The sequence below is a fragment of the Protopterus annectens genome, chromosome 7.part0 (assembly GCF_019279795.1).
Source record: "Protopterus annectens isolate FY-2018-M chromosome 7.part0, PAN1.0, whole genome shotgun sequence".
In the NCBI taxonomy this organism is placed as follows: Eukaryota; Metazoa; Chordata; order Ceratodontiformes; family Protopteridae; genus Protopterus; species Protopterus annectens.
In genome coordinates this window covers 594,756,791-594,784,218 of record NC_056739.1, presented here as the reverse complement: position 1 = coordinate 594,784,218, position 27,428 = coordinate 594,756,791, and the positions used below count along the sequence as shown (strand labels likewise).

The window sequence follows — 27,428 nt, the reverse complement described above, 5'->3', positions numbered from 1 at the left end:
TGGAGTTTAAATGAAGAAGGAAGGGGTTAACTGTAAGTAGAACAAACTTTAATTCTTAATAATAATATTTGTACAGTGCATGATATCTGCATGCTATAATGTAAAAATAAGTTATTTTCAAGTGTAATGGGGATACTAAATTAAAAAAGGTGTCCCTGTTTTTTTTCCTCCTTTTCTCTTTGTCCTTGTTCAGTGGAATACAGGCAATGTAAAAAAAAGTCTGTTCAAAATAGCATGATACAAGAAAAAATTATTTTCTTTTTCACGTTTTTGCACGAGGGAATGAATGGATAGAGACTCTTGGTTTTATCTGGTAACACGTTTTAAGAGAAAACAAATAAAAAAGAACATTGAATACAATAAAGCTCTCCTCTAGCAAATAAATAAGTAAACACTTATTGAAGCAGTCCTGTATCTGGTTCTCATGTCTCCATGGAATGACAATCTGATAAAGAGCAACAGAACCAGAATACTTCTTTCTTTTAATAGCTTTCTTTCAATGGCTAGGAGATGATGTTTTCTGAAAGCATTCAGATGCTTTTTCATTCTTGGAGAGTAATAAAGATAGGCCAAAACCAGACAGCACTTAGTAGAAGCACAGCAGCTTAGTGTGGACATCCTTCCTTTTAGGTTAACCCAAGTCTTTGAGTGTGGCTGTCACTCTGGGACAATTGTTCCTATTAGGAAGGTAAAACTTCAATGTTTGAAGATGTACATAATTTTGTGTGTTAATATTCAGTTAATCGATTTTTGGGGTGTATTTTTTTGAGAGTTTTAAATAAAAAAAAGTTTTGTAAGATTTGACATATACGTTCAAATGGATATGACAAGAAACAACTGTATAAAAGGTCAACTTGCCAAACATTAGCGCGTGCATGTAAAACAAAAGCTGGAACTAGATATCTAACAAAAAAAGTGTTACAAATGAAAGGCAGAAATAATAACTTTTTAACAATGAGCCTTTCGATATTATCTTTAAATGTAAATGGCGTCACATATATACACAACAAATATACTAAAGTGAACTATATTAACTATATAGAGTGCAAATAACTCAACATGTGAATCTGATGGGTTCCTATCAGTTCAATGAAAAATCAGTTTAGCAAACAGCATCAGTGCACTTACATAGAACATGCCATTTGTCGAACTATTCATAATGAGATTGCGATACAGTGAGATCAGGAAACTTCCCCTTTCCCCACTGTAGAGTGATCTCGGTGCTGGTATACATAATTAGTGGGGGGGGGGTTGCAACCCCAAAATGAGCGGACTTCAATGAACGTCATTTCCAATGAAATTCCGTTCACTGAAGCATCACTTTGATGAAGTGATATAGACCTGAGTTTGATAATGAAAGGTTTCCAGGACAGTTATTCAGCAGAATACGTGGGACAAAGGAAAAGAGGAGTACTTCTATTAATTACAAGTGGAGCTTCAATAGTTATAGAGGAGGAGAAAAAAGATAATAATGGTAGATGTGTAGTACTAAGGGGCTATTATCAAGGGAGGAGGACTACACTAACATATATTTATATTCCACCTAAAACTGCTATAATGGAGCTTAAGAAAATTCTGGGAGAACTTATCAGTTTTCAGCAGTAAATATTACTTATAGTTGGGGAGTGGAGTTTGATTTGCAGCAAGGAAGATGTGGCTGGGGGGCCTAGAAGGGAAAATTTAACAAAGGAGGGTAGATTTTTGAAGAAATTTATGAAAATATTTGGCACAGAATATGTGAATTCACTAGGAGGAGTTTGGAGTGAATTTACATATTATTCCCAAAGATACAAAAACTGGGCTAGGTGAGACAGAACCTACATTTCACAGGAACATGTACATTTAACTGAAAGTTTTGATATACATCCAATAACTATTTCAGATCATGCACCAATAATAACTAAAATTAAAATGCAGGGTAATAAAATAAAAATGAGATACTGGAAATTGTCCACCTATCTGTTGAAAAGAGAAGAACTTAAGGAACAGGTAGTGGTAATAATTCAGGAGGAGTTATGTTAGACAGAAATTTCTTCTTAAATATTGCTAGAGTGTGGGATAAAATTAAACTGTAGTTTAAAAATGGAGTGGAAATAAATGAGAGAGACACAGTTAAGAAGCAACAAGACTTATTTAGAGGGACTGACAAATGTTAAAGTACTACAGAATAGAATCTCACAGAATAAGAGGAGGAGCAACTGCAGAGTGCTACACAGAAAATAAAGGATTACCTTGATAATATGCATGAGTTTATAAAGATTACTGTTTAGGAACTGTTTTTTGATAATGCCAGAGCACAAAAAATTTTAGTGCAACGGTTCAGGTAACAGAAAGTAAAAAGGGTTGTCACCAAGCTTAGGGAGCCTATAACAATTTTATTTTATTTTATTTATTATTTATTTTATTTTACATTTGTTGACCGGGCTAGTCTGGCTGGATACATGTCCATTTTCAGCAGAGGCCCGAGGAGAAAAGCTCCACTATAACTGGTACATTACATAAAAAACATTACTATATGATACAACTTATAAGGATTGATGAACTAATTGAATGTAGGATATTAACAATACAGAAACATATTTACAGAATTGTACAGTTCTTGAATTACATCATTTTTACAGAATATGTATAATACTTAAAATACTAAATACTGAGTAGAAAATTCCTAATCCCATGTTATTAGGAGAAGCAGGAGTAGTAAGTTTTGAAAAGAAAGGAAGAAAGAGGTAGCACATACAAAGGTCTATACTATATAGTATTGACAGCTAAGATAATACATTTGTGCCAGGGCACCAGTTCTAAGAAATAGAATTGCATGGCAGGGAGCAAAGTGTGAGTGTAAGTGAGAGGGTAGATGACAGGATCCAGAGGTGTATTGAGTAAAGAGAAAAGATGTTATAGGAAAAGTAATATCTAAGTGGATATAAGGTGAGCTACAGAGGAGGAGTGATACAAGTAGTAGAGACAAGCAGAGAAAGTAGAGGAGGGAGTTGTAAAGAGAGTTGGGCACTAAAGTCAGTCAGGATTAGAACAAGGGCATAGCCAGTTGGATTTGAAATGGTGCCTTAGTTGTTTCTTGAAAAGTTTTGATGAGCCTAGGGAGGTCAGTTCTATGGGAAGTTTATTCCAGTAAGAGCCAACAGCATTTGTAAACAAGGAGTCGCCAGCTTTATTGTGTGATTTGAGAGTAGTGACTAGCAGTTTGTTTGCTGAGCGGAGGGAAGTAAGATTCTTGTAGGGGTGACAAGGTTATTAAGTATTGGTGTATTATTAGGGTAATGGAGAATTTTATAGGTGATAACTAACTGGTGGAGGAGAATTAGATTTTGAAGTTCAAGCCAGCTGAGTTTTTTGAGATTATCACAATGATGGGTACGAAATGGGGAACCTGTGGCAAATCTGGCAATGTTATGGTAGGTTGTGGCAAGTTTGTGAAGGTTTGATTTTGAAAGGTTGATAAAGGATGGGGAGGCATACAGTAATGTAGAGATGAGATGTGTTTGGGCTAGAGACACCCTGCTAGTCGGTGTAAGAAAGGGCTTAAGTCTATAGAGGGCACCTATCTTTTATTTACAGCTTTGATGGTTAGGTTAATGTGGAATCAAAGTTCAGTTGATTATCTATTGTAAAACCTAGCAGTTTAGTTGAAAGGTCAGGTGTAATGATAGTGCCATTATCAGAAACAATAGAGAAGGAGAAGTGGGTAGACTTAGGGGTAGGTGAGAAAAGTAATAATTTGGTTTTTTTGGGATTGAGGAGGAGACAGATATGTTGGAACCATTTTTCTGCTGCTGTAAAGACTTTTTGGGAAGAAGAATGGAGTTCAGATGGAGATCCAGCAGAGCAGATGAGAGTTGAATCGCCTGCATACTGAATACATGTGGATGTTGGGAGTGAAATAGATAGGTTATTGATAAATATGGAGAAAAGAAGGGGACCTAGGATGGATCCTTGAGGGACACGATAGTGACTGGGAGCTGAGAAGATAGATGGCTGGCCCAAAGCACAGCTTGTTTTCTATCCTTCAAGTAAGAGTCAAACCAGTGCAATGCCATAGAGTCAAGTGAGAGAGATTTCAAAGTGTGTAGCAGAAGTTGATGATTCACCATATCAAAGGCTTTAGACAGGTCGAGAAATAAAGCAGAGGAGAAAAGGTTGTTATTGCGATTTTTGTTGATATTGTCTGTGAAGGAGAGAAGAGCAGTAGAAGTGCTATGGAAAGGTCTAAAGCCGTGTTGGGAGTCTGCTAGTAGGCTATTACGTAAGAGATGATTTAAAAGTTGTTGGTGTATACAACGTTCCATAATTTTAGATAGAGGTGATAGAAGGGCTATGGGACGGAAATCCGTAAGCTCGTTAGTGTTTCCTCCTTTATGCAGAGGAATGATGTGGGAGACCTTCCAGAGGGAAGGAATAGTCGATTTGGTTATTGTTCTATTAATTAAGATGGAGACTGGGTATGCTAGTTCTGCTGCTGCTAGTTGTAGATATTCGGCTGGTAGTTGGTCGGCTGATGGAGTGCATGGTTTCAGCTTTGAGAGTAATTTACGTATGTAGGTAGTGGAGACTGTCTTAAATTTTAGTGTGGGGGTATCTATTTGAGGAGAAGTCTTTTGAGGGGAAGTGGGGGGAGCCATGGTGTTTGCTAGTGAGGTGACTGTTTCAGAGAAAAAGTTGTTGAATGTATTGGCAATTATGTTGGGAGGGGTTTGAGCTAGGTTAGTTGGAGTAGGTGTTTTGGTATTCCCTGGATGGAGCAATTTGTTGATTCCTGACCAGAATTTCTTAGGACTAAGATTTTGGTTTTGCTGACATTGAAGGTAATAATTTTTTTTATCAAGATAGGTGAGTTTTTTTGTGCTGTTTCTAAGTTGTTTGAAGTTTTGATGGTCAGTTTGGTTTTTTGTTGTTCTCCATTTTGACCATAGTTTGTTCCTTAATAGCATGGTTTGCTTGGTTTCTTTAGAAAGCCAAGGGGCTGCTTTGGATCCTATTCTGATTAAGCGAGAGGGGGCGTGATGGTCAAGGATATTGAGAAATGTGTTGTTGAATAGGGTAACAGCTTCATCTAGGGGGAGGTATTTTAGAGCTGACCAGTTGTATTCTTTGAGTTCATTTCGGAAAGAAGGAAGGTTAAAGTTTTTTTTGCTACGTATAGTACGATAGCTAGCCTGTTTGAAATTGTTATTTTTTTGTTTAGTGATGTAGGTGAGGAGATGGTCGCTGATTTTGTCTGGGAGTGTTCCTGTTTTATATAAGAGGTGATTATTGTTGACTAATATCCAGTCCAGGATGGCTTGTTTATTGGTCGTTTTGTTAATTCTAGTTGGGGAGTTTATGGTTTGTTGAAAATTGAAGAGGTTAAGGTGAGAGATGGGTTTTGGTGTTATGCAGGAGTTCCAATCAATATTAAAGTCTCCTAGTATTATGGTTTCCTGAGGAAAGTTTCCGGAGAGCCAGCTAACAATGTTTTCAAGTGTATTTAAGTTGTTGCCAGGGGGGATATAGGAACATATTATATAGATGGCTTTGCTTTTATTTATTTGGAATTTGCTGAAGAGTATTTCAGCATTTGCAGGTAAGGGAGGCAGGGAGTCGATTGAGGACACCTGTAGTTCAGATTTATAGAGTAAGGCAACTCCTCCACCCTTTTGTTTAGGCGATCCTGCCTTAAAATGTTATATCCAGGTGGGTAATTTCATTGTCTTTGGTCCCTGGTTTAAGCCAGGTTTCAGTAAGACAGAGGATATCAAATGCGAGAGGTCAATTAAAGCATGCAGTTGTGTGATTTTGTTGTTAATGCTTCGAATGTTTAGGTGTGCTATTGTAAGTGAGTTAGGAGAGAAAGGAGTACTAAAGTGGTTGGTAGTTTGGTTAGTGAGGGAGTGGTTGATGGGATTATCAGGCCCAGGGTTGGGATGAATGTCCCCGTGTAACAGTAGGAGTGTTAGTGGGAGTGGACATGCTTTAGAGTTTTTAAGGGGTATAATTAGGTAGTACTTTTTTGTTGTGAGATACCTGTTATGAAGTATTCTGTGATAGTGAGGGGTAAGGAAAGGACAGGTAGACAGGAGGTTAGTAAAGGTTTGTTCAGATTTAGGTAGGACAGTGGTAGTGTGTTTAGATAACTTAGGAGATTTGTTGAGAGTGAGATACTCATAGGAAGTGAGGGTGTAGTAGAAAAGAAGGATGTTAAGTAGTAGCAGTGAGAAAGGTAGTTTAAGAGTGAAAGGCATATTAAGTTTGTTGCGCTTAACTGGGTTGGAACTTAATTGAAAGTGGGATGGTAGGGGATGGGTGTGGCTGTAATAAGTAATAGAGAGTTAGTAGGTAGGAATGAAGCTGGAAATGTGATTGGAGGTGAGAATATTGGGGGAGTGGCTAGGCGGGTATAAGTCTAGGGTCACTGGGGGTGGGTGGGAATTGGGGGTAGGGTACGGGAGCAGAGTGAGCCCGTAGGGCGAACGGAGCGGGAAGAGCCCAGAGAAGGAGAAGAAGTGGTGAAAATCAATGAGCCCAGAGAAGGAGAAGAAGTGGTGAAAATCAATGAGCCCAGAGAAGGAGAAGAAGTGGTGAAAATCAATGAGCCCAGAGAAGGAGAAGAAGTGGTGAAAATCAATCAGTAGAGAGAGAGAAAGAGCAGAAGGTAAGTTTGCTGAGATGTGTGGTAGGTTAAGAGAGTGTCAGAGAAGTAGAGTTGTGGGTATGGAGATGGAAGAATGAGAGTAGGAGAAGATAGTAGGTTGTGAGAAGGGATTGAGATGGGTGTTTGCTGAGTGGAAGACAAACTGTGGAAAGGTAGTCCAGTGAGAGATAGTAGGGGAGAGGGCAGCAGAAGGGGAGCAGTGGAACTAGGTAGGTGAGATGAGGAGGAGAGTGGCAGGAGAAACAGGGACAGTAGGGAGGTAGAGGAGCACCACCTAGTGGGCAGTTAGTTAGAAGCAACACACTCTTAATATTCAGTAAGGGGGAGGCAGCTTATTGTGAGACAGTAATAGTGTAGAAATAGATAGGGAGGGTTGGTCAAAAGACACCAAAAGGGGTGGATAAGGGGAGGTTTGGCTGCAGGCTAACCTGGCAGGGAGGCACACTGTGACCTACTAGTAGGTATCTACTACTTGAAAGTTTTACAAGGTTGGGAATAACACATACTTCCAAGACAAGTTCCTTGCTGGGAGAAGAAGGGAGTCAAAATTGTTTTAAGAATGTCCTTGGTTGAGGTTTCTTTAGTGTGGCCTTCCAGTAGGGAGCAATTCAGTAGGGTAAAGCAGCATGGGCTGGATCACAAGCTGGAAAATGCACAGGAGAGAGAGATAAAAACAAATTATGTGATTGAGTGAAATGTTATGTAGCAGGCAGACAACAGTCAAGTGTGCACAAGCATACAGTAATAACAGTACTAGATATTTTCTAAGTAGAAAGCAGAGATGAAAGAATGTTAGATTGTATCAAATATGATAAACTCTATAAGATTCCAGGTATAACTACATAGACTTTAACTAGTTATAACACAGGTTAGCAATTAATGAATAGGATAATGTAGCAATAGTGAGCATAAGGCAAAAAAAAAAAAAAAAAAAACTCTACCAAGTTCAAATGCATCTCAAACACAGGTTTTCACACAGTTAACATCCAAATGTCACTTTAAAAGGTTGCACAGGTCTACTAAATAATGAATTTAGATAAAGCAGCAAAGAGGACTTAGGTTAGGAGTCTATCAACATATAAAACAGGAGTTGGGAAAAATAAAACGCCCCACAGAGCAATTTACAGGGACAGCGAGCAAACCCTAGGTAGCTGAGCAGTAATCAATGCATTCTATTAGGTTACAGTAATGTTGAAATTACATCTAGCATCAGCTCAGTTTAAAGAGTTAGACTTGTAAATAAAAGTTATCACTGTTTAAGTATCAGCTGTGCATATTGCACTATCATAAACTTTGTTTAAATGCTAGGTAATAGGAACAGTGGAGTGTAGACTGTTGTCGTTAAAATTAAACAAACACAACAAATACAACAACGAGATATAGCTGTTAGGTAACACACTAGAAATCAAATGAAGTAAGGTAATAAGCTCCTAACGGCTGAACGAAAAGCTCCACTAGCAGAGCGCTCTATGAATTCAGCGTCTGCAGCCGGTATGCAATCGTGGCCGAAAGACAAATAATACACTTAGTAATAATACAACCAAAATAAATGAAAGTAAGAAAAAAAGCTCCCAATGGCTAAATAAAGGCTCCATAATGCTATCGCTCTATACAATTAGCGTTTGTAGCCAGTGAGCGAGATGAAGAACAAGAAATATAACGAGTTTCTGTAAAGGTATTAGAAATATTTCGTAAATTTTATGAAAGTCTGTATAGAGAGAGAAATATGGAGATCAAGAATAGGTATAAATGGAAATGTTTATGGAAAAATTAAATATGCCAAGGTTAGAGGCAGATAAGATTCAATTATTAATGGATGGGAAAGGCGGAGATGAGATAAGGTGATGTATAATCAATCAGCAAGAAAGTCCCCAGGAATAGGTGGTATTCCTGTGGAAGTTTGGAAGCTAGTATGGAAGAAATTGATAAAGACCTGGAAGGTTTTGCTTAACAGTATGTTAAAAGGAGGGGAAGAAGCTGTGGTGGCTATAATGCCTAAAGACAGTAAAGACCCATCAGACCCAGCTTCATATAAACCCATTTCAATTCTAAACTGTGATTATGAAGTGTTTATGTCTATAATGGTAAAAGAATGGCAAAGGTGATGCCAAAACTGACAGGCATGGATCAATGTTGTTTTGTGGAGGGGATGCAAACATTTGACAACATTAGCAGAACATTAATGAACTGGAGGGGAGCTGAATGTAAGAAAATACCACTGTTGTTGGTGGGTCGTGATGTGGAAAAAGCTTTTAACAGATTAAGCTGGGACTTTATGAGCAAGGTAATGAAGTATTTGCATTCCCTGATAAAATTTTAAGGTTGATTAGGAGGATATATGAGGAATCAGAGGTGAAAATTAAAGTGGGTGGGTTCCTCTCTGACAATTTCTGTTTGAGCAGAGGAACCAGGCAGGGGTGGGTATCCTCTTTCCCCTTTGTTATCTGCACTATATTTAGAACAATTGGGGGAAAAATAAGGCACTCAAAAATTCAAGGATATAATTGGCATGGTAGTCGAGAAAAGTTGGCTCTTTTTGCAGGTGATATTATTTTACACATGATAAGACCAGAAAAGGACATTTCAGTGTTGTGGAACATTTTGAAACAGTATCATATCTTTTTGGGATACAAAATTAACAAAGCTAAAACAAAGGCAATAGCTGTAAATGATTTACCTACATACAGATTGGTTCAGCAATATGCATTTTTTTGGGGAAATGATAAAAAGGAAGCACTAGGAGTATGGATTTAAAGGGTTCTGGTGTGTGGCAGTTAAGGATATATGGGAAAAGACTAAAAAAGATAATACAAAAACTGTGAAACTGGAAGCTCTGTTATTTAGAAATGGACAGCAAGATATAAGAAGTAAAAATGTTTTTAGTCTCTTTAGTTTTATACACAGGTCAGGCATATATATATATATATATATATATATATATATATATATATATATATATATATATATATATATATATATATATATACACACACACACACACACACATATATATATATATATATATATATATATATATATATATATCAGCTAGAGGAGAAGTTGTGGATAGTAAGTAAAGAGCTGAAAGATTTATCTAACAGGGAAGACGGCAAAGTCAAGTGGGATAAGCTGATTCTTCCAACTGAGCAAAGCGGTATGAAATTACATGAATTGACGGGGTATTTCAGAGCTACACAGTTAAGGCTCCTATACATAGCATAAGCAGAAAATTATAATTAAAAGTGGCAAGGGATAATGAAGAAATAGGGGAAGCTCAAGAAACAAGGAGAGACTGTGTGTGATTTTGGATGCAGGTCCTTAAGGAGAATAACAATAACCATACAGAAAATTGCAATTACAAACTGCAATTAGGAATACAGACAATAGGCAAGAGGGGCTGGAAATTATTGGAGAAAACTAGTAAAAGAACCAAGGTACTGCTAAGCAAATAATTAGAGAGGGAAAGGTAACAGAATGGGAAGAGGCCATGAATTTACTTGGGCTGTAGGACAGAGATTACCTTCCCTATCAAGGATTGATATCAGAGTATAGGCAAAGATAAATCAGTAGGAGGATCTTAAGTGAAAGGCCAACACTGGTAGAGATTTTAGTAGAATATATAACAGAAGCTACTGTTAAAACATGAATAATTAGTACAGCATACAAAATATTGCATGATAACTATAAAAATCAATCAGAGGAGGTTAGAAAGAATTGGGAAGACAGACTGGATAAGCAATTCACAAAATTCACAAAGAAACAATTGGGGTATGTGTATGTCTCCAAAAATATGCAACAAAGTCTAGAAGGCTTTATCTATCTTAATCAACCACTCCATTCAGGAATATACCACACTAGAAATATGGAAAACCTTCTATACCACTCCTCTGCATAAAGGTGGCAACTCTGTTGAACCCTCTAACTACAGACCAACCTCTATTCTCTCAACGCTCTCAAAGATCCTTGAAAAATGTATACATACTCAACTACTGTTCTATCTCATTCACGAAAATCTCCTCACCCCCTTGCAACATGGTTTCCGCCCTAAACACAGTACCTCGACTGCCTTACTACCCTTTACTCAAAAGGTTGCAGAAGCTAAGGACAACAACCTCCTCATCTCCTGTCTATTCCTTGATCTCTCTAAAACCTTCAACACTGTGTCTCATCCCATCCTTCTTAAACTTTCAGACCTAAACCTCTCTCCTTCTACTCTTGGCCGGTTCCGATCCTACCTTACTGACAGAAAACAAGCTGTTAGATTGCAGCAGTCTTTTTCACCCTTCCTTGCTGTTCAAACAGGAGTAACCCAAGGCTCCATACTTGGATCGCTCCTTTTCAACATTTTTACCAACAACCTACATTCATCCTGCAGTCTCTTATCTGTAACACAATATGCAGATGACTCTACTCTCTTATCTATCACCAATACTGTCTCTGAACTACACATAGTAACACAGAATTCATTTATCTCTGTTGAAAAATGGCTCAGAAACAATCAACTAATCCTAAACCCTAAGAAAACTCTTCTCCTTCTCTTCCTACCTCAGATACTCTCTCACCTTAAATCAAACTTTTATCTTTTCTCCCTAGATGGCACCACCATCTCCCCTGCCTCACACACCAAACTCCTTAGGGTAATAATTGATGACCAACTAAAATTTGACTTGCAAATACAATAGGCCATCAAAAAAAACCACCAAAAACTTGGGACTACTTTATAGGAACAAAAAATTCCTCACTACTGCCACTAAATGCACTCTTGTGCAGGCATTTCTCTTACTCAGTCTTCTATATGCTTCCCCCATCCTTACCAATATCCGAACTACCTCAATGCAGAAACTTAACAAACAACAAAATTGCCAGATTTAATCTAAACCAACCACTCTCTTCACATCACTGCCTCTCACTAAACAAACTTCAGTGGCTGGAAATGCCACACCTTCTCCTACAATCGCAACTCCACACTACCTTTTCCATACTCAACAACCCCTCTGCCTGCCCTGCTCTCACCTCCCATGTTACTCTCTACCCCCCCCCCCCCCACGGCCTCTCCAGAGTGCTGATCAGCATCTTTGCTCAGTTTATAAACCCAAAAGGAATACTGGCAAACTACTTTACAAACACTGTGTCTCACTAAATTGGAACAAACTCCCTCTCCATATTAGATCCAACCTTTCCAACCTTTCCTTTCCCTGTTTTAAAAAGGAACTTAAATCCCACCTAATAAACTTGAAATTACGCCGTTGCCTTGACCACACGTAGTCTTAGTCTCTCCCATTGTATAACCTGTTGCATCTCCTAACTTTCCTTCTGTTAGTAACTTCCACTTAAACTAACCTCCTAAACCCTCAGCTCTACTACTATAGTCCTACTATAGCTCCCTCCCTTTCTCCACACTATATGTAGTAAATTTTAGTCCACTACTATCAGTGCAACCCTTAATGTTCATAATTTTTTTCTTTTCTTTTTGTCTTTATAATTAATTTCAAACTTGCAGTGTTGTTTTTAATAGTATGTATGTTTATCTTTGCTGGGGCTTTTTCCCTTGAGTCTCCACTGAAAATGGGCTGCTTACTATCAATGCAAAGCAAATAGCTAATAACCTTTTCTTTTTTACAATTATTTTGTATTGTGATTGTTACTTAATATTTGTATATTGTCATTTTAATTTTTACTTGTGTTTGTTGGGGCTTTTCCCCTCGGGTCTCCACTGAAAATGGGTTTGTTTGCAAACTCAATTGGACTAACCTGGTTAACAAATGTGAAATAAATAAAATAAAAGTGTTTACATAGGTATTTTTATACCCCAGGTAAACTCCAAAGAATTTTTTATCAGGTAGACAACAAATGTTGGAGGTGTGACAGGGAAGAAAGTGGTAAGTGGGAACATATTTTGTGGGAGTGTAATGAGTCGGCAGACTTTAAATATTCCCTGCAGACTGCTCTGTCAGATACACTGGGTTAGCAATTTGGTGCAACCAAGTAAATTATTTTTTGAGCTATGAAAGAAAATCAGGGCCTTGCTGAGTCTAATTATGGTGGCTGCCAAAAAACAAAAAAAAAAAGTTACTAGAAAACGGAAATCAAAGTCCAAACTAGCTTTACTAGAAGTAGTGAATATAGTAATAGAGACAAAACAACTGGAATTGGGATCTTTAGAAAAGGGTAGGAGCAAATTATACAGGAAAAATGTTAACTGTGGGAACAATACATGTAGAGGAGGAACGAGATTTAAAAGAAGGCAGGACTCGAATAAGTCATGTAATCAAAGTCAAAGCAAACTTTATTGTCATTTAGAACTACACACATGTAGCCTAAACAAAATTTTGTGCATCAACTCAATTCATATGAATAGAGGAATAAACATAACAAATACAATACTACTCTCAATACATGCAAGAAAGAGTACATTTACCAACACTTGTATATGAAAAGAATACCCTCCCTTGAGTTAAATGAACTACCATATTTAAAGTAATACAAAACACCCTACAGATTGAAACGCCCAAGTTATTTGTCTAATATTGCACTTGGTGAGTTAAATATTGACTATGGATATAATAAATAAAATACTGCACTTACTTGGAATATATGTAGGTATATACTGCATAAATAAATAAAAATTCACTTATGTGTCCAGACCTCTGGGACTAGTGCCTGAGTTCAGAATTCTAATCACTGTAGGGTAGAAACTGTTACTGAATCTTGTAGTCCTGCAGCGGATGCTGTGATATCTCATGCCTGATTCCAGATGCTTAAACAGTAAATGCACAGGATGAGTGTTGTTCTGTATTATTTTGGTGGCTTTTCAGATGCTTCTTGCAGAATAAAGATGTTGTATCGATGGAAGACTGGAACCTGTTACCTTCTCTGCAAACCTCACCACTCTTTGTATCACCTTCTTTTCTACTGTGCAGCATCCAAACCACACTGTGAAGCTGCAGGTGAGGATGGTCTCTACTGTATCTCTATAGAAGGTGGAAACAATACGAGGAGGAGGGTTAGCTTTTTTTCAGCCTTCTTAAAAAGCGGAGGTGTTGGTGCACTTTCTTGACCTTTTATTGACTTTTATTTCTTTGTTTCCTGACCACGAGAGATCATCTGATATGTGTACACCCAGGAATTTCATACTCTTAACCCTCTCCACACTCTCACCATTGATCCTGAGCACTGGGTGGTTTGTCCTCCTTTTCCTGAAGTCAATGATAATCTCTTTGGTCTTGCTTACATTCAGGTCAAGGTTGTTCCCCTTGCACCAACTGATCAGAGATGCTATCTCCTCTCTGTATGTCCTTTCATCTTTGTTTGTGATGAGCCCCAAGATTGTGGTGTCATCAGCAAACTTGATGATATGGTTGAACTTCTGCTTAGCATGGCAGTCGTAGTTCAGGATGGGGAATAACAGTGGGCTAAGAACACATCCCTGTGGAACCTTGGTGTTAATCTTGATGCACTTTGATGTGTTCTTACCTGAATACACACTCTGTGGGGTCCCTCTATCAGGAAGTCCAGGATCCAGTTATAGAGAGGTTTACTGATTTCCTAAATGCACCAGTTTTTCTATCAGCTGCATTGGTACCACCATATTAAATCCAGAGCTGAAGTCTATGAACAGCATCCTCACATAGCTGTATTTGCCCTCTAAATGCTCAAGGGAGATGTGTAGTGCTACTAATATGGCATCAGCCATGGATTGGTTAGCTCTGGACACAAACTGCAGAGGGTCAAAATCAGGAGGTAGGCATTATGAAAGATGCTTTTTAATCAGCTGCTCAAAACATTTCATAACAGTGGATATCAGAGCGACTGGTCTGTAGTCATTAGGGCTGGACTGACAATGACTGGATACACTATAAGTGATGTATAATATTCGCAAGTACAATTATTTCAACATGGTTTGTGATGTATAATATTTGCAACTAAAATTATGTCAATATGGTTTGTTTTCATTTATAGAAATTTATGATTGTCTAAGTCATATGTGATAATTTAATTGTTTGTTTGTGTCTTTTGGCTTTTCCCGGTCAGGGGTCTCCACAGCGGAACTCCGGTCCGCTAATGATTGGCAGTAGATTTTTACGTGCTGGCTTGCTGGGCCTAATGCACGACCATCAACGAAGGAAGGCCCATTCACGCATGTCACCACACAGAAGACACTAACTGAGAATAGAGCGGGCAACATCTAATTGTGAGGCGACAACACTACCGCAGTGTGATAATTTAATAAAGATGTTTATTTAAAAAAAAAGATCAAATTGATCTTTGATGCTGTGGTGCAAAGAGCACTGCAGCCAGCAGAACTGATAGTGCTTACAAGAAGGCCTGTCCTGACTCCCCAAGTGGAAGACAGCATCTTTTCTATCACTCTCCTCTCACTTCCTTAGAAGAACGAATGGGCTTTTAGGGCTCTCAAATCCCAGAGAAACAAATGGGTCAGCAGAGAGACAGAGGCTTGAACATCAGTGAGGAACTGGAGGAACAAAAAAAATAAATAAATAATCTCTCACATTTTAGTCCCTTATTCCATGTGAGGAATATAAATTGACTGTGGTAATCTCTTGCAATGCCTAACACAACATCTTGCACACTGATATGGTAAGTTGAAATGTTCTGCTAACTTTCTTACAATGGCAGAGTGCTTTACATTGCAATTCTCTGGTGCTCTGCACTCTTTTCAAACTGTAAGTTAAGTGGTAAATTACGTGTAAGGTCACTCTATTAAATTACAAAAGATCTAGATTACTTCAGTCTTTTTTTATGACTGGGTAAGCCCTATAGCCATCAACAGCTATCAGGAAGCATTGTTTGAACAGTGCTATATACAGGTCTGTTAAAATCTGCCTACCACTGTATTGTTTAGCACAGTGCATCAAATGTATGTTTTTGCAATTTTATGAAAAAGGTCGAGGTTGAGAAGCAGTCTCCAGTGTTCTCAGTTCAGCTGTCTGCGAAATAAATAAGTGACTTTTATATAATTATACTTAATGTGCATCATGTTTGCAAGAAAGGCACTGAAGAGAATATATACTTATTCATTTTTCTCTTTCTTACTTGGCTCATATCAAAATGGACAGACTTGTGCTGTTTTTTACCATGTCACCAAAGAAGTTGCAGGTTTACAAATATGAGAATATTTTATAAAGAAAACTTACCCGTTTTAGTAGGAAAAGAGCAAGCAAAGCATTCATAGTGAAGAATCCTGCCACCACCATCATAATGACTGAAACAGCAGTATTAGTTTTAATCATAGATAATGCAAGGATCCAGCCACTAATAGTAAAAAAGAAAAATAACTTAATGACAATTTTGCATAATAAATACTTTAATTTTCACAGCATCATTTAGCATTCCAAGTATTTGCAAGTACTGCAGAAGGGCTTGTTTTTTTCATCATCAAAGAAAAGAAAGGAAAGATAAATAGTAGCTTAATACGTTTCTGTCAAATACTAAAGCAACCAATGGATTCATGACTACGTATCTGCCAGTGATGCTAACAAAATTTGTGAGGTGACTGGCTTTAAGAGCATAAGGCAGATACATACTGTTGCTTCAGTGTTTAACCATCACCAGACACACAAATAAAGTTCACACAGTACCCCTGTAGAGCAAAGCTATAATTAGATTCCAGTGATTTCATACATCTCATATACACATCAGTCTTGTGTGGTCCATTTCTTATAAGAGCAGAAGCTAACAGTTATAATTCAACAAACTGTACAAATTACCCTTGTATGTATTAATAAGAATTCAGCAACAAGCTTCTTGTATTTGACTAATAAAGCTCTTTAAAGATGGTGGGTACTACAGTTTAAAAATTAAACATAAAAACAAGTATGTGCTTTTACAAAGAAATGCAAAACCAGTTTTGAATAAACAGATGGTACTTGACTAAAACCATCACCTAATTACTTTAGCACTACTCTTAACTACAAGTATTTGAAATCTGCCTACCTCTGGTTAAAGTCCATTTAAGTAGTTGCTGGCAAAGCCTGCTGATAAGAACTCACTAATGCTAGAATTAGATAGCATCTCTTCTTAAGTGAATTCATGCATTAATTCACAGAGACCATAGTATAATACACTTCCACTGAAAAGCTGAAACTGACTGACTTGAACTGATGAGCTGAATAATTACACACTGAACTTAGGAGTCCCAGATTTATGCTGGAATGAGGTAACACTGAAAAAAATAGTTTTAGCACAGTACTTTAGATAAATACCTCACTTCTGCAATAGATAACTTTCCCTGAGGCAAATCAAAAAGTTACCTTCCAAATAAGGTAGCAGAGATTTAGTCAGGGAATAAACTCTGTTATTTGTACACGTGTGTGTGTATGTGTTTTAGAGAGACAGACTTTTTTTAATAATTCTATTAAATTTCCAGAGGAAAGGAATACATGTTTTTTTAGTTTTTACAATTTACACCTTTGCTGCATTTTATAGAAAATGCAACTACAAGTTTGCACGGTTTTAAGAATCGTTTCACACTTCTCCCTTCTTTGTTTACACAAGTCAGTTTTCTTGAGAGATAATTAATAAGCAAAGGTTGAGTAGAAGGTGAATCCCTTTAGCAACACTTTCCAACTCTTTCTTTGAGAGACTGTCTAAATTTGCATTACTAGCACCCCTTCTATGATGCTGCACTTGGCAGGCTCTAGCCAGAACTTGCCACTACCTGTGTATGGATTTTCTGAACCCAGAGAGGAGAAAGCTAGATTGAAAGTACTACAAAGTATAAACAAAACACTTGGTATGAATGGACAAGTCAGAGGCTGAGAATGTACAACTGGACAAAAGTTATATTGCTTAAATTTGTCTGTCAAAATAAGTTGCAGACAGCATGGGAGGGTCCTTTCACAGTTGTGACAAAAATGAGCAGTCTTAACTACGTAGTAGAGCTGACAAGCGGGAAGCAATAACGCAAACTCGACCATGACAATATGATGACAACCTACCATGACACAGAGTCACTGATTTTCAGCACTTGTAGTTGCTTACAGAAGGAATCAGAGGAGGATGTTGTGCAAGACCTTCTCCGCGAGATTTGGTTAGAATTTCAGTAAATGAGGTAATGCTGTCACTACAATTATTCCCTACCCAACTTCAGGAAATTCAAGCAGTATTACAAGAGTTTATTGACATGTTCAATGCTAAAGCAGGGTGCACCCAAATATTGGAGCACCAAATGAACATAAGGACATGTAATTTTTGTGCATGTACGGATTATTCCATGCTGCTGCCTCTAGAATGCTGTGAATTGAATGACTTACAATTTATGCAGCAGAGATTACTAGAGCAGGATCTGCAACATAACCCTGTATTATTTTCCTGCACTTGTTATAACAGATGGCAATACAATGGGCTAGCCACTTAGATGAAATCTGTTCAGAGACACAGGTTTTCTCTTTCTTGAAGAACATAAAAACCTGATATACTTTTTTAAATGAAAGAAACCTTCTGGTGTCGTAATTCATCTGCATGTAAATATATAAAATATGCAACATTCAGTTAATTACAATAACATTTTTTCTTAATGGAGTGTATTCTGATGAAGTCGTGTGATGAAAGCGGTTATTAAAACTTTTTGTACGCTATTTTGGTTTGTATTGCTACTCGTGTACCTTTTTACAGTCATCTCTGCCATTCCTTTGGATTTAATTGTTCTTGTCTACCTTCTGGTTTATTGGTTTTTTGTTTGATATGGGGGAGGTTGCTGATGAGTCTTTGCTCAATTTGTCTATCCACACCACACCCTCTTCGGGAGCTGACAATGTGAATAAGATTTTTTTGGCAACTTTGATAGACATTCAAAATTCTTTAAAGTACCTTATGGCTAAAGCCAACGGACCTGACACTGGTTTACAAACATCGAGTCCAGCGGCATCTTTTCACGAGTGTGACACCGTTATTGACCTAGGCAGTCCAACGCCAAACGGAAGCGGACGTGGAGCAAAGAACAAACGTTTGCCTTTTCCCGTTTGTGAAGCTGTTGGGGTTTGTTGTGAGCAGCTACTCAGCAGGAACGAGAATCCATTTAATACATCCAGGCGGTGTCATGAAGATGTTAACAACGGATCACTTACTATCCAACGTGAGCAACTATTGAAGTTGCTCAAAAGGTATAAATCTTTACATCTAGAAAACTGCTATTTTGCTCGATGTATAGAACTTGGTATTGTCCCTAAGGGACTGCGGTTTTTCAAGTGCCCGAATGGAGTCGGTTTGGGCAATCCTATGTTTGACATTCTGGTTTCATTTTTTAATGAAGCTGGGTTGAACTTTCTTAAACTACTCATTGACAACAATATTCAAAAAATGGATCTGTTAAAAGCCGAGATTACAAGCATTGAGGCCAATGTTAAAAGTAAGTTAACCTGTGATAGCTTTAATTCACTTTTTAAAAATCTGTCTCAGGAGGTGAATCTACACGCTGCAGAGGTTACCAATAGAAAACATACGAAACTGAGGCAAGATATTGCCTCCTATATAAATAAAACTGCTTACAACAATTTTGCTTTAAACATTCGTGGTAACAACTTTAAGGGACAGAGCACCAATGTTGGTGATAAAGTGTATCAGCGTTCATTCAGCGATGTTGTTGTTACTTCAAAAACTGGCTTTGATGCCTCGTTTTTTAATAATCTGGATGGTAACACTATTTCTAACAAAGCTGATATAGTTCCGAACATGTTGGTTGACAATACTTTAACTGATACCAATCAGGGTAGTGGTGTTAATGACATTAATCGACAAAGAATTTTCTCGACTGGTTCATCACCAGTCAAGACTGACCAAGATAAAAGTGTTAGAAGCAAATTGAGTAACGATTCAACAACTAACAGAAAAAAACAGCCTACTACCAGTAATAAATCTACTGTGTTAACCCGTAGCCATACTTTTTTGGGGTCGAATTCGTCGGGGGACGAGGCATGACAGAACACATTGATTGTTTCAGTGTTCTAAACCTGACTGATCATGTTTTTAGTAGTGTTGAATTAAGTGTGTTAAAGTATGGTTTTAATTTTGTACCCTATAGTAAAGCCAATTACAGTAGGACTGTAATTGATGTAAAGAAGTTTACCAGAAATTTAAATTTATCATACTTAATGCACGATTTACCGAATTTTAACAAAGCTTTAATTAAACCCTCTAGTTTCACCCCTAGGCTGCACCACACTATTAAAGTGTTTGAGCAATTGTGCATTGAAGATCTTAATAATGTGTTAAGAACAAGGGGGAATGGCCATGACAATTTAAATTTTGATGAGAGAAGAGCTTTGGGACATCTTAAATCTCTAAGTAGTGTTTTCAGATTTATGAAAAGTGATAAAGGCTCCAATATAGTTATTATGGAGCAAAAGGTATATCAGGCTAGTATGTTAAAAATTTTAAATAATGAGGATGAATATCAACCTGTCACTTTGTTTGACATCCATAAACATTTTCGGTTTATTAACTCTTATTTATATGATGCTCTTATGTCTGGGGACATTAGCATCGAGTTATATAACTTTTGCGTAGTGCAGGAACCCAAGATAGGGGTGATTTTTGGAATTCCAAAAACACATAAAGATCCAAAAAATCCCCCTTTCAGACCCATAGTTTCTTCCCCTCATTCCATCACCGAGGGTATTTCTTTGGCCATAGATGCTATTTTGGGGCCTCTTTTGAACAACAACCAATCTTTTATAAAGGATTCCTGGCACTTTTTAGAGAAATTAAAAATTTTTGCTGAGAGTGGAATTTTTGATCCTAACAAGCATATCATTTTCACTCTTGATGTTGTTTCTCTGTATACCTGTATTCCACATTCTGATGGTATTGAGGCTGTGCGCAGTTATCTATCTAGAAAGAAACTTTTTACTAACAGTATTATTTCAACTATTTGTGGACTGATAGAAGTTGTTCTTGAGAACAACTTCTTTTTATTCAATAACAAATATTATAAACAAAAAAGAGGCATTGCCATGGGTTCTCCAGCTGCTCCAGCATACGCCAATATGGTCTTGGCTTGGTGGGAGTTAGAAAACATGCCCGCTTTAAGTGAAAAATTTCATATTAATTAATTTTTTCTGTAGATTTATTGACTATTTGATTTTCGTCATAGAAGGCGATGTCAGTACTGTTGAAGTTTTCATTTCTGATATTAATTTGTCATGTGATTTTTTGAAATTTACAAAAGGGGAAATCGGTTTAATGGTTAATTTTTTAGACATTTGCATATGGTGGGATCTTATTGAAAATAGATTTCACAGTAAAATTTACAGAAAGCAAACATTCACCAATGGTTATTTACACTATCGAAGCGGTCATCCGAGACACATTATTAAAAACATCCCAAGAGGCCAATACATCAGGGCCAGCCGTATGACCAGCAGGATAGAAGATTTAGTTCACAAATTTCATTTTATCGCCTCCATGTTTTTACAAAGGGGGGTATGATGAATTTTCTTTAATTGAGAGTGGTAATGAGATTTTTTACAAGCATTCCACTCATTATCCAGCTATTTTGAACAACTCGACTGGTATTAGTGCTATTTATGTAAATCATCCCAAAGTTGACAGTTCCAGTTTTGATTTAGTATGTTCATTTGAAATGAGTGGGGACATGAATAATATTAAATCTGTGCTTATAAGGAATTGGAGGGTTATTCAAGGTAACTCTGACATTACACGTGTAGTCGGTAATAAACCGCGTTTTGTTTTTCGGAACACTCATAATATTAAAAAAATGTTAGAGTATAGTAATTCTAATTCTAACAAGGTTACGACAGCAAAGAAAGGTATGTTTTGTTGCCAAGGTTGTAGGGTTTGTAGGTATATTTCAGTAGGCACCAATATTGTTGTTGCAACTAGTGATAGAACTTTTGAAGTACCAGAGTTTGTTAATTGTAACTCACATGGGGTGGTGTACATTGGTATGTGCACGGCTTGTCCGGCATTCTATGTGGGTATGACCACTAGAAGTCTTGGCACTTGTATTAAAGAACATTTATACAGTATTAGATGTAAGGATGAAAATAATGCTTTGTACAAGCATTCTGTAGTTTGTTCTTTTTTTAAAAAATTTGTTTTTTCTATTTTAGAAGTTTGTAAACCAGACAATAGAGCTGGTGATTTTAAGAATTATCTGGAACAAAGGGAGACGTTATGGCAGATTAGACTAAATTCCGACAAAACACCTGGTTTAAATGAGACTGTCAATGTTAAATGTTTTTTAAAACATCGCAAATTAGCCATTGATAAACAACAGGATTTGTCTTTTCTGTTTGGAATTTGAGTACTGTGGTTTTAAGTGTTATATCAATTTTTATTTAATTGGTTTTGACTATGTTGATTGATTAATTAAGCATGTATTTAAGACATCATTTTTTCTTAATGGAGTGTATTCTGATGAAGTCGTGTGATGAAAACGGTTATTAAAACTTTTTGTACGCTATTTTGGTTTGTATTGCTACTCGTGTACCTTTTTACAGTCATCTCTGCCATTCCTTTGGATTTAATTGTTCTGGTCTACCTTCTGGTTTATTAATTACAATAAAATGCTGGTAGGAGAATTCACTGATTCAAGTAGGGAGCTTAACACCTTTTAAAGTATTATCCTTTTAATATGATAGATTATGTAAAGAGCTTTACACATTAATGCCAAAACAGAAATCCTTACACCCAAAGTGAATACAACTAAGAAATAATACTTCCAAGAAAGGTGCTAAACATCCACCATATCTACTGGTTCAGAGAAAGATAAAGGCAGCCTTTCCAATATAAAATAAGTGTTCCAGGAAGAGAAGACTTAACTTTTTAGGGTCTCACACAGAAACTCCTAATAGAAACAAATGACACTGAATACAGTGAATTGTGTTTATTAAAGTTTAACAAAACCACTAGACTTACACTTTTTTTACATTATATAACAGGAAAAAAGTTAAAAGAGGTAGAGAAGCACTCAAAAATATCATCATTAATCTGAGGAAATGTCTAGATGTCAAATGCACATGAAAAATCTGAAAAAGCACTGAGGAAAAAGCAGACACAGAAAAGCAGTAAAAGAATAAGCCCTTGCCAAGCTCAGTGGGAGATGAAACTTCAACTTCAATGTCTCCCAGAACAGGAGTAACTAAGCCAGTTAGGAAACAACTGATTTGGGACACCACTCATGATCCATCTGTCACTGAAATAGAAGATGTTCCAATGCCAGTCTCAGTTTCAGAGCCAGTTAGAATTTTTGTTCAAGTGCAAAAGGTTCAACAGAACGATTCAAGGGTGCACTTTCATAAAAACTCCTAACAAGTTGCATTAATGACTGGCAATGTCGTCTGTATGGCCAGTGTGGGTTCCCTCTCTTAAATGTTGATGAACAAGTTATTATTTTATATCGTCAAGAAATGTGCATCTGTCAATTTAAATTAATTGCATATGGATTTTCCTTTTCTACTTTTAAGAGTCAGGCTAAAGTAGCCTAGTAATAGACACCCACAACTATATAACAATTTGTAACTATGTATTTTACAGAAACACGTTTTCTGATGCACCAAGAATGGTTTCTAGGAACTTCCTGGATAAAATGTGCATGAAATAAAACACATTGTCTAGACTCTGTTTAGTAATAGAAATATACAGCAAGAGAAAGTAAAAAGTGCTTGCACATGACAATTAAGTCTGCCTGGCAAGACAGCACACATGGCAAGGAATTTAGGTACCACTTTTTGAAAACAAGCTGATAAAATATACAATGAGATGCATAGCCATTATTTACTGATTTGTTAACTGTCACAGTGTAATTCATACATCTGCATGTTGAATATATCTCTGCTGTGCCTAATTTAGATTATATAAGCTTTGCTTTCTGTTTGCAATTCGTATACATATTCCAGCTTGCCTCCATTCATAATAACTGACATAGAAATGCTGAATTATTTTGTGAATATTTTACACCAGTGTCAAAGACTGCCTTTTCATTTCTGCCACCCTCTACTTCATAGACTAATGCCAACAACTTTAACAGACTTTTAACCACAAATTTTATGAAGTGTGTCGTCATACTTTATATACATCATGGCACTTCATAATTTAACTCCCACAGTTTTAACTCTTTCATGTCTATATTATGTGTATGTTTTCTTAATTAAAAGTTTTGTAAACATTTTTATTGAGTATATACCCACATGTCTACATTACTCCTCAGTGACATAATAACAGGGGTAGTGTGAAGGGGAGTTCCATAGACTTTAATGGATGGACTCTTCCATATGTGCTGTGGTTAGTTCATTAAAGTCTGTGGACCACCATGTTGTTCTTATACTTATGTCACTGACAGGAAAATTTACTGAGTTGTCAGTGATGTCAGCACTGGAGAAGCAGTATTGTATGAAGGTTCATAGTTAAAAATCAACCATGATTAATTAATTATAATAACTGGGTTGGAAATGCAGCCTGCCACTGGCAGTACCACATGCCATAGTGTATAAGGAAAGCTGGAAAGTGTGGAAGAATACTATAAGATTATACACAAAGCTGTTGCGTCTCAACAACAACTGACTTAACTGACTTGTTACACAGCCAGATCCATAGGTGCCAGAAGCTGTTGAAAACTGTGTGTGTGTGTGTGTGTGTGTGGGGGGGGGGGGGGGGGGATGGGCACTTTGTGATCTAAAAAGGGCAATTTTTTATAACTATTTACTAATTTACTACCACAACATAGGTTCACTTGGAGAACATTTTAAGCTTAGCTGATTCCCTTTTGGTGCTTGAATTAACATTTTCTGATTGGTCTTACCTATCCCATGGCTGATAATTGTACATTACCCCTTGTGAGAATAACTGTGATCATATCATTGATAATTTGAGGGGACCCATGTAAGGGAAGCAGCATCTAGGAACTGCCTCTATCCATTAGTGGCATGAAGGGCAATCCTGGAGTACATTTTCTATTTATTACCCATCCTTAGATCCAAGTTGCATTTGTGTATGGATGGATGAGCATGGCTTTATTTTTTTTGGATTGTCTGTTCTGGAACAGTGGTAGCCTCTATGATATATATCCATCTCTCCACAACATTCAGTTTAGATACCTGGACTGAGTATTTCTGATGCCATTTGACTTGCTGATGTTCAGTAGGTCCATCAGTATTTGGTTGGAGGATGCCTTGTATGCATACCTCTCAACGTCTTAGAGCAAAAAATCTGGATAAAGCCTAAAATGATGGGGGGACAAACAGGGACAGATTTTAAATATTGCTCTTACAAACATAGAAAGTTGATAGAATAATAGGTTTTTCATTAGCATGAATTTTCTGAAGGATGTGGAGTCTTAAACTCAAATGCTTCTCATTATTTAAAGACTTCAGTCCTCAGCTATTTGCCAGACAAGTACAGATTTTAGGAGGAACACACCAAAAATATGAGGCAAAAATCTGGACATTAAGTAAAAATCTATGCAGTTGAAAGGTACGATTCTTAAAGCCACCTACCCAATTCAGGTTTTCAGACAATGCTCATTTTTTTTTTTTTTGCCATCTGTAGAAAAATTAAGTTTTTGTTCCTCTATGTCATCCTCCACAAAGACAGAAGGACCCATTCTAAAAAATGAACCACAGAGTTTGTCAATGATAAATCCATTTCTTCATACATTTCAAATGTTGATTCTTAGCGTCCTACACATTATCCATTCTGTTAGCCATGCTGCCACCAATTCTGATTCCCAGGTATACATAATGGATTTGTTTTATGACTAATGTGCCTTCAACATTTAACATCTCACCCTCAATTAAAATAAGGATCTAAGTAAAGTTGAAGGGTTTAGGACAGATATTTAATTACTTGCCAGCTAAACTACTACTAAGTGCACTAGTTACATAATGATTAACACACTACCCTTTGCCCTTTGAGACTTTTTAATCTGGGACACAGACATGTAGCCATCTGAGCTGGTAGGAAACATGCAAACACTTACTTAAAGGGAGAGTGTCAAAGATGCAGCTTTCAGAACACTTCTTTTGTTTTCATCACCAAAATGTAGTTTAAGTGCTAACAATGGGACCCACATCATTGAATCTTTACTTTCTTGCTTTTTTTTTTGTGCAAATTCACTGTTTTTGCTTCTGGAGCGTCCCACTCTCAGTCTGGCAAGGTAAGACCACCCACATTGTGACATCATTATACACACCCCTTCCCCACCCCGTTATTTTAAAAAATACACCTACTTGACCTTTCCCAGTATTGTTTACATTCCCTAGGGAAAACAGATATAAAACTACTTTAGTTCCTTTCTTGTCACCCTCCAAAGCTTGTTTGCAGAACAGAACTACTTTGCTTGCTGTAATTTCAAAATAGCTTATTTACATATTTATTAATACACTCTCTTGGTAAAAAAATATAAAGAAGAGCCATGGCTGCATTCAAATAATAGCTTTTAAATCTTAAAAGAAAAGAAAAATGCTTAAATGCAGCAGTATCTTGGCAGCAATAAGCAACTTAGCAAGACTGTTGGTACTGAACGGACTGCTCTATGCCGATCTCTTATTCATATTTGTCAACTTCTTAGCTTAAGACAGAGTGGGGGTGGAAAGCCAAAACGTTAACAGATCAGTGTGATTTTCATCATTGTACATTTTCTGATATGAAGTACAAAACTCTAATATGTAGCATTATTCACTGACTGTAATCCTCAATTATTTAGCAAGGGCAGGACAAAAGTATGAGACTAAAGTGGGGACAGTTAAAGTAAGCATTCCTAATATTTCAAGAATGTGATGAGGCTCAGGTTACAATTTTGTAAAAGAAAATAATAAAATGAAGCTTGTTTCAGAAACTAACTCCGCTAGTGTCTTTCAACCAGACACCTCGCAATTATTTCTCCAGGTTTCTCTTGTGACATGTGTTAATTTGAAACGAGAAGGGAATAAAACCCTATGTCACCCATTGTCTTTTCTTCAAGGATTTAGGAATGGTTTCATTGGCTAGACTGTCCTAAGGTGTGGATAATGAGCTAGTGGAGCTTGACAGATGCTAACTTCTCTGGGACATCAGCGGTTTAGCCCTTAACCTGCTGTCGCTAGGATTATGGATACATAAATAATCGGGTAGTCAGGCTCACATATATATTAGATGTTGACAGAAAATGTAATGTGAATTAACATAAGTTTAAATATAATTCACCACCTTGTGTCTTTTTTTAGGTCTGCTCACTGCTATACCAGCTGCAACTGTGCGATGGTGCTGCTGTGCAGTATCAGCTCCATACACGAATATCGATAATGCATTTGCGGTCACGGCTGAAGCGCTAATGCGCCTATTGTTTTAACTGTAGCAAACTGCTTTTTACATTACTAGCATCTAGCTTGTTTCAGTTTTACAAAATATTTTTGTTTGTTTTATTTTTCCTTTGTTACAGAAGATTTATTTATTTATTTAGTTTACAGGGAGCCTGGAGACCTAGGTACAACTGCAGGCAAATACACAAAATCAGGAAGAGCTTTTAAATATTACTCTGGCAGGTCTTGCATGACCATTCATTTTGGAAACAGTGTCAGGCATCGTTGACTGAATGTAATCCTTACTAATTAACATAAAAGTACAGGTTTTATAATGGAGATTTGACAGTGCAGGAGGCAATAGCTTTACAGCAATATCCATACTGTAATGCTTTGTACCAATCACTTACTCCATAACTCTCAAAAGAATCAGGGGCAAAATGTTAGTGGAAAGACCTAAAATCGGGAAAAATTTTTAAATATTGCCCCAATTATCCTGAAAAATAAATAGACTGACAGGATTTCCA

At 37.0% G+C, this 27,428-nt stretch overlaps 1 protein-coding gene across 1 annotated transcript in view; it reads right to left on the bottom strand.

Annotated features, from left to right (window-relative positions):
* Nucleotides 1-27,428, bottom strand: part of SCAMP2 (secretory carrier membrane protein 2) — a 1,193,990-nt gene that overhangs the window by 74,917 nt on the left and 1,091,645 nt on the right. Inside the window, exon 8 of the mRNA XM_044077186.1 lies at nt 15,802-15,919. Coding sequence (XP_043933121.1) covers nt 15,802-15,919 — 118 coding nt within the window. The remainder of the gene's footprint in view (nt 1-15,801; nt 15,920-27,428) is intronic.